Raw genomic sequence first — 17,643 nt, 5'->3', positions numbered from 1 at the left:
ATGTTAATTTAATATCTTAAACTGTTTTGTTTACTTTTTATATCTTTTTTTTCTAGGTGATTTATTTGGTGCCTTAGAGTTCCCATTTCTGAACTCCTACAATTTTCTTAGTGGCTGCTGTGCCAGGTAAGATTTTTTTTCTTTTCATAGTGACTAATGTATAATATAATCGGGTAACATAAGAACATTAAAGTGTTTCTGTTATATTTAATACTGCTCCAAAGAACATGTATTTAACAAACTGTGAAATGTACTTTTACAGTAAATGAAGAATACATTATAAATAGTAATATCAAAATTACTTCCCATCCATCCATCCATCCATTATTCAACCCGCTATATCCTAACTACAGGGTCATGGGGGTCTGCTGGAGCCAATCCCAGCCAACACAGGGCATAAGGCAGGAAACAAACCCCGGGCAGGGTGCCAGCCCACCGCAGTATCACAATTACTTGTTAAATACCTTTTTATTCCTGTCAAGTTTTCTGTGTTCTTTTTGAAGTTTCCTTGTAATGTGTAAACAATGTATAAAGTCATGTGTATGAGATTTTCTTCTTCCTCTGTTAGTCATGGGTTCTACTTTAAGGCTTTGGCAATAAATGTGAATGTAACTTTATAAAAATAACTAGCAAAATACCCGCGCTTCGCAGCGGAGAAGTAGTGTGTTAAAGAAGTAATGAAAAAGAAAAGGAAACATTTTGAAAATAACGTAACATGATTGTCAATGTAATTGTTTTGTCACTGTTGTGAGTGTTGCTGTCATATATATATATATATATATATATATATACACACACATATATACATATATATATACACACATATACATATATATACACACACACATACATACATACATACATATATATATATATATATATATATATATATATATATATATACATACATATCTACATATATACACATATACACAGTCTTTGGGGTGCGAGCAACTGTTGCTGGGGGTGACAGAATCCATGAAGGAAGAAAAATGAAAAACATTATTTGTCCAAATTCTTAATTTATTTATCCTTTCCTAAATAACTAAATGGACAGGCTATTTCGTATCAGTGCAATACGCTGTTTGTTAAAACGGATGACTCCCGCTCTTACGTGCAAGTCTGCGTGGATATTATGAACTATCGTTTCTGTTCAAGTTCTATTTAAATTTTAAATAGAAGGAATTTTTATTTAGTCGACAGAATATTATTCCGGAATAAATCAACTCAAACCTTAAATAACTTATAATATTTTGCTCTCCATAAAAATATATCCTGTCTAAATTATACAAGTTAGTAATAAAGTAAACATTAAAAGAACAAACATTCAAATTGTAAAATTGTAATTTTATATAAAAAATAAACTTAAATTTTAAATATCCCAAAAGATTTTGCTCTCCATAAAAATATATCCTGTCAAAATTATACAAATTCAAATATGAATATGGTGAATAACAAAACCTGGAAATATAAAATAAAATATGTTCTTTTCAGCAATAACAAATCAAATCATTCAGTTGTCTTTGTTCTTATGTCATTTTATCAGAGCTGGACGCATGGCATCTTTTTTTGGCAACAAGTTCGTTTATGTTTGGTGTGAGGTTCTGTGTTGTGGAGATTCTCAGGATGGACTGCGTGTGCTCATCAGTGAGGCGACTCCAGTGTGCTGTTTTGTTAGTCTTCATCACTGAGAAGAGCTTCTCACACAGATATGTGGTACCAAACATGCACAAGGTTCGAGCCGCATGTAGACGGAGCTGGAGCATTTGTGCGGGAATGGAGTGAATAAACTGTGCGGGCCGTGCAGTATCGTACTTTGCCTTCAGTGTGCCATTACACTGCAGCTCAATCACCTCCATCTGAATCTGCACAGGTGCAGTTTCCACATCGACGGCAAATGGGTTGAAACAACTCAAAATTCTTTTTTTGTTCTTCAAAGTCACCAAAGCGCTGTGCGAACTCAGTGCGCATTGCGCTCAGTTTATCAGCAAAGTGCGTATTTGGGAATACCGTTGTGCCGACTTAGTTCAACATTACTTGGCAACAGGGAAAGTGGGGCAAGTTGCACTGGTGCATTTGTGTCTCCCATAAAAGTAGCTTCACTTGAAATCACTTTGTGATTTTGCACGGGTAAAAACGTCTGCTGAAGTGTCAGATTCTTCTTTAACTCTTCTGCTTTCTGTATCTTGTGCATTGCATTCAGGTCTTTCAGGTTATCTTGATGTTTTGTCTCATAGTGCCGTCTTAGATTAAATTCTGTAATTACAGCCACATTAGCTCCACAAATGAGACACATGGGTTTACCGGCAATGTCAGTAAACATATACTCAGCCTCCCATCGGTTTTTAAAGGCTCTATGTTCAGAATCACCTTTTCTCTTTGGCATCGTGTGGGCTAGCTTCGCAATAACTTGCAGCATCATAAGCTAGACTTGATTAACGCGTAAGTGTTGGCAAGGCAGCTGAAGCGCTGCATTATGGGATCTGTAGTTTATTGTGTTACCAGCGCTTCATATCCCGGGCCATTAATAACAATAATACAGTATATAAAATGATCTCGCGGGCCGGATATAATTATACGCGGGCCGGATGTGGCCCGTGGGCCTTGAGTTTGACACATATGGACTAAATAGAACTTGAAAAGAAATATTTTTTTGAATGTGATTGCGCAATTCAGATCGAGTTGACGCGCACTACAGTACATCGAGCCCGCGTGCTATTGTGGTTTTGCCTGTGTGCCTCAATAAGTTACCCTCCCCTCGCTCTTACTTTTTTACCATTCATCTAATGAATACACTGAGTATGGCTTTACCAAAACAATCATTGATGAATAAAGTATCCATTATTCATGAAGCTTCAATTGGTGATCTGTCTTTCTGCGTTAACCGCATATTTTTTCATACGTCTCAAACCAAGGGGATGCAAGGGTAAAATGAATCGAGAAGCGCGCGTATATACTTAGTGCATACCCTCTTGGGAATCGAAGCTCAGCGCTAGAGGCGAAGGCTCTACCATTGCGCCACGGCGTGTGGTTTATCTATTTGAGCGTAGCAGTGTAATTCGGTTTTTGTTCAGCACTCTTTGGAACTGTTGCTTCTTGTCTGCGCACTGGGTCAGTTCACGTGAGCCGCTGAATATGGTTTTATATGTCACTCGCTCGCTTCTAATTGTTTCACTGCCTTCTTAATTATATAATGCATGTTTTCTTCAGCGCTTTTTGTAGCTCTTCCTGGTTTTCTACGTAATGCGTGATTACGTGGGAGGCATGATGATGTCACACGAAACTCCGCCTCCCACGGCTTTTGAGCTCAACTCCATTACAGTAAATAGAGAAAAATAGCTTCTAGTTATGACTATTATGCGTAGAATTTCGAAATGAAACCTGCCCAACTTTTGTAAGGAAGCTGTAAGGAATGAGCCTGCCAAATTTCAGCCTTCTACCTACACGGGAAGTTGGAGAATTAGTGATGAGTCAGTCAGTCAGTGAGGGCTTTGCCTTTTATTAGTATAGATAAGAAAAAAACTTTTAGAAAACAGTATTAGCAAGCATTTGATTTAGAATTAGCCAATAATATTTTAAAGTTTTACTACATCTAAAGATTACATTATGTTTAGTAAAATACTTTTCAATTAGATATAATCAGTACAACATTTTAAAGGGTGTTAAAAAGATTAAATTGTAAGCAACACTTTAAAAACCCACCCAAATTATTTTTCATGTGATCTTTGCTGAGTAACTCCTTGATATTAGTGCACCAGAACTGAAAACTTGCAATGGTAGATAAAGGTGCAAAGAAAGAAAGCAAATGGTCAAAGAACTTTACAACTTGAAAATGTAATTTCTACCCTCATGCTATGGAGCTGAGCTTCACATGATCAATGTTTTCTGTCCCTTGCTCCTTGCTGTACACATAATCAAATTGCTTGACCAAATTGACTGATCACAGTCAATGTATGTTCTGGTGTGCTCATTTTCCTTCCAAGTCTGTGTACACTTGCAAATGAAAAAAATCAACAAACAATGATGAACAGTCCATTGGCACCTTTACCATAATCCCAATTTATATATTTTACCAGAAATAAAGTTAAAGTGTACTGCAGTCCTGCAGAAGGCCATATGGCCATTTGAAGGCCATAATGTAGTTCAATATGAAAGTGTGTGGCATGAAAACAGCTGTGAGACTGTCAGCACACAGGTTCTCAGCTTTGCCACTTGACACCAGAAGTACAAATTACTTGTTGAAATGTAGAAACTGGTACAGATGTGTCCTATGTTTTAGATGCATTGCAGCATACGTCAAAAGGAAAATTAAGTTTATATGATGTTTTATAAACACTGCTGTTTTTGAATTTCCTGTTGATTTTTCTTTTTGTAATGTTGTTATGCCCTAAAACTCAATGATTTGATAATCAGTAAGCGTGATCTCAGTGCCGGTCTATGGCAGTTACTGAATAGCACATATGGTAGCATATCTGACTGCATGTCAGTAGTACAGTATTGTTGATTGAGTCATGCCTGTATCCTATTATTTTGTCTTGATCTTATTTATGCTTTATATACAAAAATATACCACATAGCTACAACATTAAAACCACCTGCCTAACATTGCTCAGATCTTCCTCATGTTGCCTAAACAACTCTGACCTGTCAAAGCATGGACTCTACAAGACCTCTGAAGGTGTCCTGTGGTACCTGGCATCCACATGTTAGTACATCCATTGTGTCCTATAAGTTGTGAGGTGGAGCCTTCATGGATCAAACTTTTTTTTTTCCGGCACATCTCACAAATGCTTGTTTTGATTGGGATCTGGGGAATTTGGAGGCTCAAACAACACCTTGAACTCTTTGTCATGTTCCTCAAACTATCCCAGAATAGTTTTTTCAATGTGGCTGGATGCATCCTGTTTGAAAGAGGCCACTGCCATTAGGTAATACTGTTGCCATGAAGGCATGTATAGAGTCTGTAACAATCTTTAGATAGGTGTACATGTCAAAGTAATATCCATATGAATATCAGGACCCAAGGTTTCCCAGCAGAACATTGCCCAGAGCATCATACTCCCTTTGCCAGCTTACTTTCTTCCCATAGTGTGTCCTACTACCTTCTCTTCTTCAGGAAATCGATACAAATGAACCTGGCCATTCATGTGATCTAATAGAAAACATAATTCATCAGACCAGGCCACCTTCTAACATTGCTCCTGTCCAGTTCTGATGCTCATGTGCCTGTTACAGGTGCTTTCAGTGGTGGAACAGGTGTCAGCATGGGCACTCTGGCTGGTCTATGGCTTCGCAGTCCCACACTTGGAAAGCTGCAATGCACTGTGTTGTTCTGACACATTTCTGTCATGGCCAGCATTCATTTCGTCAACAATCTGTACTACAGTAGCTGTACTGTGGGAGCAGACCAGATAGGTTAGCCTACATTCCCCATATGCATCAAGGAGCCATGGCCATCCATGTCCCTGTAACTGATTCACCGGTTGTCTTTCCTTCAACCACTTTTGGTACGTACTAATCACTGCATACTGGGAACACCCCACAAGACCTGCCGTTTTGGAGGTGCTCTTACCCAGTCGTCTAGCCATCACAATCCTGGCCCTTGGCAAAGTTGCTGATATTGTTACGCTTGCCCATTTTTCCTACTTTCATAATGATATCTTCAAGAACTGACTTTTCATTTGCTGCCTAATATATCCCACCTCTTGACAAGTGCCATTGTAACAAGATAATCAATGTTATTATTAAGTTCACCTGTCGCTGGTTTTAATGCTGTGGCAGATCAGTGTTTATATGCAGAATAGCTATCAACACTATGTAAGCAATATCAAAAAACCCTTCTTTGTTGCTATATAATATCACTTATGACAGAAAATAATTGTCCCACATTGTTCTAAAAATGTTAGTATATTCACGCCATTCAGTCTTTCTTTCTTTTTGTTAAGTATTAAATAGATTTATTTTATACTATTTTATTGTCTGGAAGCCTAATAACATCTTAAGATTTTTCCATTGTCGGCTTTTGTATTATATATTTGAATCTGGTGACATGTGTCCCTTAAGAAATCAGTATAGTTGCTGTCTCTATCCTGCATTGTTCTTTGTTAGTTCATGTCATTTTCTAAATTAGTAAATTAATTCAAGTACCTGAGAATCACTATATACAGTCATTATCTGTGAAACACATTTTTTTTACTTGCATCATAACATTTTTTTACTTGCATCATAACCTAACATCACATACTCAAACTCTTATAGTACAATTCAGAGTTGTGATAGACTAGATTGAATCCCAGCTGCACAGCCACTTTAGCATAGCCAATCTGCTTAACATGCTTTTGGGATGTGGGAGGAGATTTGTAGTGCCTTAAGAAAATCCCACACAAGACAGGCTAAATATGCACACTCTACACAGGCATCAGAACATGGGAATCAAGCCCAAGGTACTGGTTCTATGATGCTGTAACACCATTCCATAATGCATACTGCAAGTAGTACAACTGTTGCTGTAGCTGGGATTTAAAAGAAAACAGCCGATTAGCAGGTGAGATCAAAATCTCTCCGAGTGTAGAGAATAAAATAATAAAAAGACAGCTGGGGTAGTTTTCTAATCCATTCACCCAGCCTGAAAGATGGTTGCTACCGTATGGCATGGCCTTAGTGCATACGTCTGCAATGTTGTCTGGTTGAAATCCCAATAATTAACATCAGTGACAGGGAGTCTTGTAGTCTCCTGATTGAACTCTGGGGAAATGTCCTCAGTGCTGTTGTTGTGTTATGACTGACTCAGATCCATAACTGTGAAAAATGTATTTGCCCCCTTCCTGAGATCCTCTGTTTTTGTATGTTTGTCAAAGTGAATGGCTTCATGACTTCTGAACTTTAGACAAAATGTTAAAATAGATACAGGAAACCAGATTAAACATATGACACCATTTCTAAATTACTACTTAGTATGTTTAAGTAATATGTTTATCCTACACTGTATTGCTTGTCTGAAATAATAATTGTCCTCTTAGTTACTCACTCAAACAGATGACCAAAGCTATTTGATAATTAAACTAAACAAAGTTAGACTTGATTGCAGCCAGCCCTCTTGAATCTAAACCTCACTACACTGTATATTGACTTAAACCATGAGAGTGAAGTCCTCACCACTAGGTTTTTAGAAGTCAAAGGAAATTCCAGAAGAGATGAGAAAAAAATGGTTGAAACTTAGCAATCAAGAAAAGTTTAGTAAGCTATTTGTAAGACACTCTGGGACTCCATGGCCCCACAGTGAGAGCCATTATCTCCAAATGTAGAATATTTGGAACAGTGAATGTCAGCAGGACTTATTTAAGAATTCACAGAGGAATTCTCAAAAGAACATCCAAAGAACTTCTGGCTTCTCTAGCTTCAGCTAAGGTCAGCATTCATGACTCCATTCTAAGAGAGAGAGTAAAAATGGGATTCAGGGTAAAGTAGCAAGGTGGAAATCACTGCTATCCAAAGTGTAACGTCAATGCTTATCTCACATTTGAAAAGAAGCAGTCGATGATACTGAAGCCTTTTGAAGCGATCTTCTATGGAGAGATGAGTTAAAAGTAAAACTGTTTGGATGACACTGGTCCTACTATGTCTGTTGTAAAACTAATATAGTGTTTGTCAGTAACCTACAATAAAACATGGGGTGGCAGTGTAATGATATAGAGATGCTTTGCTGCCTTAAGAAGTGAAAAAAATGCCACTATTAAAGAAACCATGAATTATGCACTTTACCAAAATGTTCTTAAGGACAATGCCTGGTCATCTGTCCTTGACCTTAAGCTGTGATTGTGTTAATGCAGCAGGGCAATGACCCAAAACACAAAGCAAGTCTACAACTGAATGGCTCTGAAGAAGCAAAATGACATTTTTGGAACGACCTGGTCAAAGTCCTGATTTGAAATGTACTGAAATGCTGCTGCATGGCCTGAGACAATAAGTTCACATTTAAAAAACACTAATGTGTCTGAATTTAAAGCAGTTCTTGTTCCTAGAATAAAGTAAGTAATGATTTAAAAACTTTGTTGCATGTTCACTCTGGTTCTATTTACCTAATATTGCATTTTTCAGATGTCTGAGGGCATTTATTGTGTAAATTATGAGAACACATAATGCGTGTGTGTGTTGGGGATGGATGGTTGCAAATTCCTTTTTACAGCACAGTAGTTCGTAAGGATGCAAATTAGACTTTACTGGGTCTACCTAATCATGTGCATAAGGTGCCCGAACATTGTAGGGGAAACTGGTCAGACACTGCGCCAGCAAATGAACTCACACAGATTTCATATCAATCAGAACAGTGTTGATCTTCTGGTGGTAGCACACTTGAACAGTAACGGCCACAGCATAAAGGATCTGAGGGTCACTGTGCTTATGGGTAATTTCAAGACCCAAAGGAGCGGAGAGAATGGGAATACAAACTTATGCTTAAATTCAATACTCTGCAAAATGATCTGAATAAAGACAAGAGTTTTATGACCAGATATGTGGACTAACAGACTGATTGACCAGCTGACTACATCATAGACTGCCTTACAGACAATGCACTTCAAAAAAAAACCTTACAGGACTTTCTTTATTGATGGTTATCTTATCTCTACATTTTATAAGTCCATTGTTCTCTTCTTTCAGGGTTAATTCATCTAAGGTTTATTCATTTTGCTAACATTTGAACAAAAAGGTTGTTAAGATGAAAGAAAAAAATCACTTTGCTGTCCAAATATAAGCTAGAGTATTTTTTAGTTTCTTTGTTACACCTTGCTTGATGAAGGGGCCTTAGCTGCCTTGAAAGCTCGCATTTGTCATCTATTTAGTTAGTCAATAAAAGGTGTCATTTCAGCCTACTTTCTCCTAAATTAAGACTCACAACGACAGCTCAATTCTCTTTCTGTTTATTTTGACCCACTGACTCAGATCATATTGTTTTGACAGAGCAACAGAAAAATGTTTGTGTATATCCAAGCTACAAGCAAAATTCAAGATCTCTCAACCATGAACAATCTGCAATATTAAAAACAAAAATCTGACGTCGTCATTTTGAAGTTTTCTTTCTTCTCGGTTGATGGTTTGTTTAGCACCTAATGAAGGCTCAACAGCCAATACTATATACAGTAAAGATTAGTTAACTTAATTAACTTTGCACGTTATGATGGAGAAAAGTAGTGTCCATTTTATTTCTTCACAAAATTGCTGGAGCTGGGGCATGTTAGTTGGGTATCAGTGGTGGACTGGGCTGGGGCCTTCATTAAGGCAAATTAGGTATTTTCCCAGGGCACAGATCATAAGGGGGGGAAAACCCAGGTGTATGGGTTAGCTACCGAACAGTAAATTGGCACACTACTAAGCCTGGCCTAGGGCGAAAAATAACCTAGCACTTCTCACTGTATGCTTGAGTCTACAAAGAAGAGTGATGCTTTTTAAATCCAGTTTCTATTTTTCAAATTCTGTAAATTTCTTTAGGTTTTTGTAATTTGTAATTACTGGATAATTAGATATGATATGCACATATTTGCATATCAAAACCCTAATTTATTTTATTTCAAATGAAAAATTTGAGACAGAAAATGACAGAGAAAATGTCTTGTGTACTTTTCCAGGCCAAATTATGTGTACTCTTCGTCATAAATTAGGCAACTTCTTTAATACAGAATAACATTAAGAGGTTAACATTTAGCCTACTCCATGTGAGCTGTTTAGCATTTGCACCTATCATAACTATTTTTTTTTCCATTAAATGCAAATATTCTACCAAACCATGAACTTTGTTAAAATAGGGTTTGATTAAAATGTGTGTCAAGTTTTAGAACAGAGTAACTGAGATGTAGTGACTGTTGCATTTCTGATACTTAAGCCATTCTTGTTATCACAGTGGAGTCCTTGGGTTCTTCCTAGTGGTAGCCACAGTAAGACTGAAGAGGAATGTGCCAGGGGAACACTGTGGTGCTTGGATTTGCTTAGCAAAGGTAAGATTTTAATTATGTTTTTATGTAAACTGAATCATGGTATGCCATTGATTATAGTGATTTGTCATAGAAAATGCTTATTTTCTACTCAAATAAACAAGCACAACATAGCAGAAAAGAAATTGAAATCACATAAAATTCATATGCAATTAACTTGTAGAACAGATAAAAATATTGAACTAGAAATATGGGTAATGTCTTTTTTAGTCACAAAAGAATGACAAATGAAAAATTACTTTAATTATGTTTCAGCAACACACTGTATAAGTGCATGCTTCCAAACTCCTCCTTCTCTTCCTATAAAACTGATTTTTTTGTATGTAGTGAAATAAACTAGACATAAAATGATCAGTTTCATTTTATGCCTGCCTTGTATCATAGGTAATGGCACACATTTACAATGTTTAATGCATTATTCTTGCATATTAAATAAAAAAAACAGCTGCTAAAGAACTGTGGTAGTTCTTTTTTGTTTAATATTTTACATTTATTTTACATTCATCTACTTGGTTATACCGAATATTTTATTGTGTTTTTATTTTTTGTTGTGTTTAATAGTACTGTGGAAATGACACTGATTTATTATTACATATTATACTACAGTCAAGAAAAGATAAACTCCAGGAAATGTTTAATCTTTTTTAACATTCAGTATGTGGGCATATCAAGATTTATCTTCATTTGAACATTATCTTTATATAAACTTGACATAATTGAAAGAAGCTAAAAAAAACTAAGTCCACCCTTGGCTCTAATAGTGTGTGATGCCCCCCTCAAGTAAACATTACCTATAACTGTCTACCATTATCTGACATCAACTTGACAAAAGTATTTCCCACTCCTCCATGCAGAATTCCTTTCAATTGTGTGATGCTTAAGGGATGTCTTGTGTGCACAACCAACTTCAAATCCCCCAATGTCTCCCAGTGAGATTCAGATCCAGGCTTTGAATTGGCAATTCCAGATTCCCTCATCTCTTTCTTTTCAGCCATTCTCAACTGGTATGTTTAGGGTCGTCATCATATTGCAAGGCCCACTTTCCGATGAGCTTCATTCTACTGACAGAGGGTCCCACACTATCCTCAAACACCCCCTGGTGCAACGTACAGTTCGTAATATGATGTTATGAGGTGCATAGGCCCTAATGCAGCAAAGCAGCCCCATCCCATAACATTTACATCACCATACTTTACAGTTGATGTTAGGGTCTTCTGGATTGAGTTTTACCAAACATGTCTCCCGTTAATCTTGCCAAATAACTCTTATCTTCCATCATCTGTCCAGAGCACATTGTTTCAGAAGTCCATGTCTTTATGTAGGTGGCCATGGGCATACTTTATTCTTGCCCTGATATTCCTGCTGGAGAGCTTAGTTTTCCTCCTGGCACACCTCCTATGTTAATCAAATTTGTGCAGCCTCTTCCTAATGGTAGAATGATGAACTTTGACATCAGTAGTGGAAAGAGGTTACCTGGAGATCAAGTGATGTAATTCTGGGGTTCTTTCAGCATCTTGCGCTCTATTCTTTGTTTGAACTTGCTGTGGCTGCCTGGTCTGGACAAGTTGGCAGCTGTTTGATCTTCTCTAATCTTAAGTGATTTTCCATACCATAGAATGTTTGATACCCAGTTGTTTGGAGATCTTTAAAAATCCCTTCCCAGACTCATAGGCATCAAGATCCTTCTTTCTGAATGACTCAGACTTCTTTTTCAATATAGGCATTGTGATAACACTCTCTTTATATTTATATTTTTATTTATTCGCTTAGCAGACACTTTTATGCAAAAAGGACAAAAAATGTCAAAATTGAGTAAGCATCAGTCTGAGGAACTGTTCTGGAATAAGTGATCTTAATCTTGAAACAAAATACAAGCTTGTTACACTTTCTTATTTACAAGAACCTATCAAAGCCATTGTCAATTAGACAGCTGAAAGCTACACACTTTAACAACAAAGAGCAAACCAAGCGTAATATCTGAATTTAAATACATCAGGTTCTCTGATGACATTCTAATCATTTGCACTTTTTTCAAATTCTTCTTCATATATAGGTGATCTTCCTGACAGTGGAATTGTTGACTTCCAGTTGTTTGGAGATCTTTTTACATTCTTTCCCAGACTTCTAGGCATCTATATAGTGTAACCTTCCAAGGCCTTAGGGACCGTTTTTGATCTAGGCATGGTGATAACACACAACAACAAACCAAGCTAAATGTCAAAGGTTTAAGTAAGACAGGTTATTCTAAGATAATCTTCAGTGATGTCCTAATCATTTGCACCTGATCTAATGTACCAGATTCTAATTTTTGTTATTGGAGATAGTGAGAAATATAGGGGTGTACTTACATTTTTCCACATGTGAGATTTGATGTTTACTTAAAATTACACAATTGACTGCAAAATGTAAAGGTGTCATGGGGTTTGTCATACTACAGTATATCACCTTTATCTATAGATAGTTTCTGAATGAAGATCAAATCTTGATCTATCAACATATGTTAAAAAAGACAAAACATTTCATGGGCTGTACTCACTTTTTCATTGTGTTTACCATCTTGTTTAATTTACTTTTATTTTCTTAATTCACGTTTTTATCCAAAGCATCTTACAATGAAATATATTTACCTCAACCACAGTGTGTGGTTATACATTCATTCAAACAAAACATTTGAAAAAAAACAGCAGAAAGTAAGTCCTCAGTAACAGGCTTAGAAGAAGTTAAGGAAAATTTGAAAAGGGTATTTACTACAAATAAGGAGCCATTCATCAGTTCTTAACAATGTGGTGAGTTGACATGTGCTGCTGCCGTAGACCTGGAACGAGAATTATTTGTCTCCGAGAACGAATGGGCAGTATTTTTCCTACAATGTGGGGCTAGTGGTATGTATTTTTGTTAGGTTCAACAGCATATATTTTCTATACAAAGTGAAGAACTATACTGCCGTTTTCATAATTTGTTTGCCATACCAGCATGTTGCTGGTACACGACGCTGTAATGTGTTTTGTGTCACTTCCTTTTCTTATATCAAAGGTGACATTCCAGCTGAGAGCCTCTTAAGCTTTCCAATAAATGTACAAACCGGATTCCAAAAAAGTTGGGACACTAAACAAATTGTGAATAAAAACTGCAATGATGTGGAGATGGCAAATGTCAATATTTTATTTGTAATAGAACCTAGATGACAGATCAAACGTTTAATCCGAGTAAATGTATCATTTTAAAGGAAAATATGTTGATTCAAAATTTCACGGTGTCAACAAATCCCAAAAAAGTTGGGACAAGTAGCAATAAGAGGCTGGAAAAAGTAAATTTGAGCATAACGAAGAGCTGGAAGACCAATAAACACTAATTAGGTCAATTGGCAACATGATTGGGTATAAAAAGAGCTTCTCAGAGTGGCAGTGTCTCTCAGAAGCCAAGATGGGTAGAGGATCACCAATTCCCACAATGTTGCAGAAAGATAGTGGAGCAATATCAGAAAGGTGTTACCTAGCGAAAAATTGCAAAGACTTTGCATCTATCATCATCAACTGTGCATAACATCATCCGAAGATTCAGAGAATCTGGAACAATCTCTGTGCGTAAGGGTCAAGGCCGTAAAACCATACTGGATGCCCGTGATCTCCGGGCCCTTAAACGACACTGCACCACAAACAGGAATGCTACTGTAAAGAAAGTCACAGAATGGGCTCAGGAATACTTCCAGAAACCATTGTCAGTGAACACAATCCACGGTGCCATCCGCCATTGCCAGCTGAAACTCTACAGTGCAAAGAAGAAGCCATTTCTAAGCAAGATCCACAAGCTCAGGCTTTTTCACTGGGCCAGGGATCATTTAAAATGGAGTGTGGCAAAATGGAAGACTGTTCTGTGGTCAGACGAGTCACGATTCAAAGTTCTTTTGAAAATCTGGGACGCCATGTCATCCGGACCAAAGAGGACAAGGACAACCCAAGTTGTTATCAACGCTCAGTTCGGAAGCCTGCATCTCTGATGGTATGGGGTTGCATGAGTGCGTGTGGCATGGGCAGCTTGCATGTCTGGAAAGGCACCATCAATGCCGAAAAATATATTCAGGTTCTAGAACAACATATACTCCCATCCAGACGTCATCTCTTTCAGGGAAGACCCTGCATTTTTCAACAAGATAATGCCAGACCACATTCTGCATTAATCACAACATCATGGCTGCGTAGGAGAAGGATCCGGGTACTGAAAAGGCCAGTCTGCAGTCCAGATCTTTCACCTATAGAGAACATTTGGCGCATCATAAAGAGGAAGGTGCGACAAAGAAGGCCCAAGACGATTGAACAGTTAGAGGCCTGTATTAGACAAGAATGGGAGAGCATTCCTATTTTTAAACTTGAGAAACTGTCTCCTCAGTCCCCAGACGTCTGTTGAGTGTTGTAAGAAGGGGGGGAGATGCCACACAGTGGTGAAAATGGCCTTGTCCCAACTTTTTTGGGATTTGTTGACACCATGAAATTCTGAATCAACATATTTTTCCCTTAAAATGATACATTTTCTCAGTTTAAACTTTTGTTCTGTGATTTATGTTCTATTCTGAATAAAATATTAGAAGTTGGCACCTCCACATCATTGCATTCAGTTTTTATTCACGATTTGTATAGTGTCCCAACTTTTTTGGAATCCGGTTTGTAAAATAAAGTGCAGTTTGTAAATGAAAACAAATTAGGGAAATTCCTTAGTAATTTTTTTTTATATAATGATTTGCCATATTTTATTGATGGTTAGTAATCCTTATCCTGTTTATAACACTTCATCATTTAGCTCTTTCAATACATCTTTATCTTCCAGTCCTTTTAAAAAAATACTTTTTACTTTTGGATGAGCCTTTGCTACTCTTACCTGATGAAAATGCCCTGTCCAAGTCATGGTCTTTGGTGTCCACATAAGCCAGCACAATTGTTTTGTATCTTATACAGACTGATGGAGAGATATGAGGAGTAATGCTATGTGAGATCTGTAGAAGTTCATTTGTGGCATTCTGGAAGGGCTATAACTGTCTGACATAATCTTAATTATAATCAACTAGATAAGAACCTGCAATGAGAATATCATTAAGTAGAATCCTCCTAATGTTGTACCAGAGAAATTCAACAAATCTGGCTATGATTTTTATTTTCAGGGCTAGGAAGAGTTTCTTGTTGAGAATGAATGTACCCAATTGAAAGTATTCAGTCTGTTAGCTGTAAGCTTACACTGTATTTTGGTGTGTTCACAGCGTAGTGAGGACCTTAAAGGAATGTGAAGCACCTTTGTGTAAGAAAGGTTTAGCTAGAGGTGATTTTCTGCTCTAAACTAGGACTACTTGGATAGACTGAACCTCTTGGTGAATCATTTGTGGTTTTAGGAGGTACGCATGATATGAGAAGTCTTTGACTGGTAAAAAGGATGTATTGGGTATCCCAAAGAGCACCCAGTTATATTATGTACTGTTTGTACTTGATTTCCTAGGAAGTGATCTCACCAGGGAGTAGGGGTTGAATATACCAGGAATGCACTGGCAGAGTATGAGAGAGAGAGGTATAGAGAGGTGTCAAGGCTGTGCTGTTTATTTTGGATAGACAAACATGATTAATTTATTTTCAGACATTTTTAAGTAATTCTGGCCTTAGTTAATCTAAAATAGTAGTACATAGTGTGCAGTAGTCACCAATAAGGTCAGTTTGAGCTTGTCCTGACAATGTTGGGTACAAGGCATTCAACAAAATGGAAAAAAATGACCCTTTTTTTCTTAATTTGTATTTGGTTTGCCATCACTGATGTTCACACTGTTCTAAAAACACACTGATGTTAGTTTGGGGAGGGCAGTGAGGACTGCCCTGATTTGGTATCCCTGGGGGAGTCTAAGCACTAAAAATTGCAGACATTTGCATTTAGACATTCTAATTGATTATAAATTGATGTTCCTTTTGTCAGGGTTTCCCAAACTCTGTCCCCGTCATAACTGGTTTTTCATTTCTGCAGTTCTTTAATCTAAGACTCATTCCTATCTTTCATTTATGTCTTTCTTTAATTAGCTACTTTGTATATGTTCTTATTGTCAAGATTCAAAGTAGATCTCAGTGGGTCATTATATTTCGAAAGACTGTTAAAAAGGAAGATTTTTTCCCTGCTATAACATTTACTTCATAGGGGTCTTTTTCAATTTTGTTAATTTCTTTGAAATTGCTTTCTTGTTTATTAATTCCCTTCTAAAAAATGCACATTTGTATTTTTGAACTTGTGTGATTCACTTAAGAGTTGTGAGGTTGTACATGAATATATACATTGCTTACAAAAATATTCTCCCTCTTGGAAGTTTTCATATGTTATTAATATACAACACTGAATAACAATGGATTTAATTTGACTTACTGATAAACCTTAAGAAGCCTCTTTAATGTCAAACTGAAAACAGATCTCTGCAAAGAGGTCTAGATTAATTTTGAATGTAAAACACAAAATAATTTATCATATAAGTATTCACCCCCTTCAGGTCAGTATTTAGTAGATTCACCTTTGAAAGCCATGACAACCTTGAGTCTGTGTGTACAGTTCTCTATTAGCTTTGCACATATGGACACTGACATTTTCCCTGAAGCTCTGTCAGGTTGCATGTTGATCATCAGGGAAAAGCCTTTGTCAAGTCCAGCCACAAATTATTAGTCGAATTAAGATCTGGACTCTGACTTGGCCACTCCAGGACATGAATCTTTTTATTTTTAAGACATTCCAGTGTACTGGAGCCTTGCTTGGGGTCACTGTTTTGCTGGGAGACAAATCTTCTTCCAAGGCGCAGTTTTCTTTCAGACTGCATCAGGTTTTTCTCCAGGATTTTCATGTATTTTGCTGTATTCATTTTACCATCTACCCTCATAAACCCTTCACAGCCTGCTGCAGAGAAGCATCCCCACAGTGAAGTGCTGCCACCACCATACTTCACCATGCTGTTTTTGTGGACAGCCTACTTTAGGCTGAATGACAGCTGTGCCATACTCTCTCCGTTCCTTTATGACTGATTTCATTTGACTCCAAGGGATATTTAGTGACTTGGAAGTTTTCCTGTTTCCATTCCCTGACTTGTGCTTTTCAATCACCTTTTCATACAGTAGCTTTGAGTGTTCTTTTGCCCTCATTGTATAGGTTAGGCCATGACACTGACTCCCCACAAGTTGGTCCTTCCAAATTGAATTTTGGTGTTCACCAATGTCAAAAATGGCAAATTAAATCCACCGTGATTCAATGTTTTATAACAATAAAAAGTGAAAACGTTCCAAGGGGTGAATACTTTTTATAGGGAATGTACATACTTCACATGTATACAAACAAATATTCTCAAACATGCTTAATCCATTTCTGGGTTACAGGGAAGCTGGAGCTTGTCCTGACAATGTTGGGTACAAGGCATTCAACAAAATGGTTAGTGTGAGATGGGCTTGACAGGCATAAAAGATGTGTAGACGCATATACAGAGTGAAAGTGTTAATTTAAGATTTATGATTTTATTTAACAGGAGCCAGTCTTGGACATGGTTCCAGTACATAATATAGGGTAATGTCATGCAGACACCAACACTCATTCATAAGGGGACAAAATCATATTCAGCAGTGACCCTCACATGCAACAGTTTGGACATGGGGGGATAAAA

The 17,643-nt window shown here is 37.2% G+C and overlaps 1 protein-coding gene across 2 annotated transcripts in view; it reads left to right on the top strand.

Moving 5' to 3' along the window:
- The window catches only part of LOC120530326 (transmembrane protein 241), a 108,050-nt gene that overhangs the window by 52,661 nt on the left and 37,746 nt on the right, over positions 1 to 17,643 (top strand). For both annotated transcript variants that reach the window (XM_039754734.1, XM_039754732.1), the window contains exons 12-13: positions 57 to 126; positions 9,896 to 9,989. In XM_039754734.1, coding sequence (XP_039610668.1) covers positions 57 to 126; positions 9,896 to 9,989 — 164 coding nt within the window. The remainder of the gene's footprint in view (positions 1 to 56; positions 127 to 9,895; positions 9,990 to 17,643) is intronic.

Source organism: Polypterus senegalus, chromosome 5, assembly GCF_016835505.1.
Source record: "Polypterus senegalus isolate Bchr_013 chromosome 5, ASM1683550v1, whole genome shotgun sequence".
Lineage (NCBI taxonomy): Eukaryota > Metazoa > Chordata > Cladistia > Polypteriformes > Polypteridae > Polypterus > Polypterus senegalus.
The sequence above is the reverse complement of the archived record's forward strand: the minus strand, read 5'-3'. Positions and strand labels throughout refer to the sequence as shown.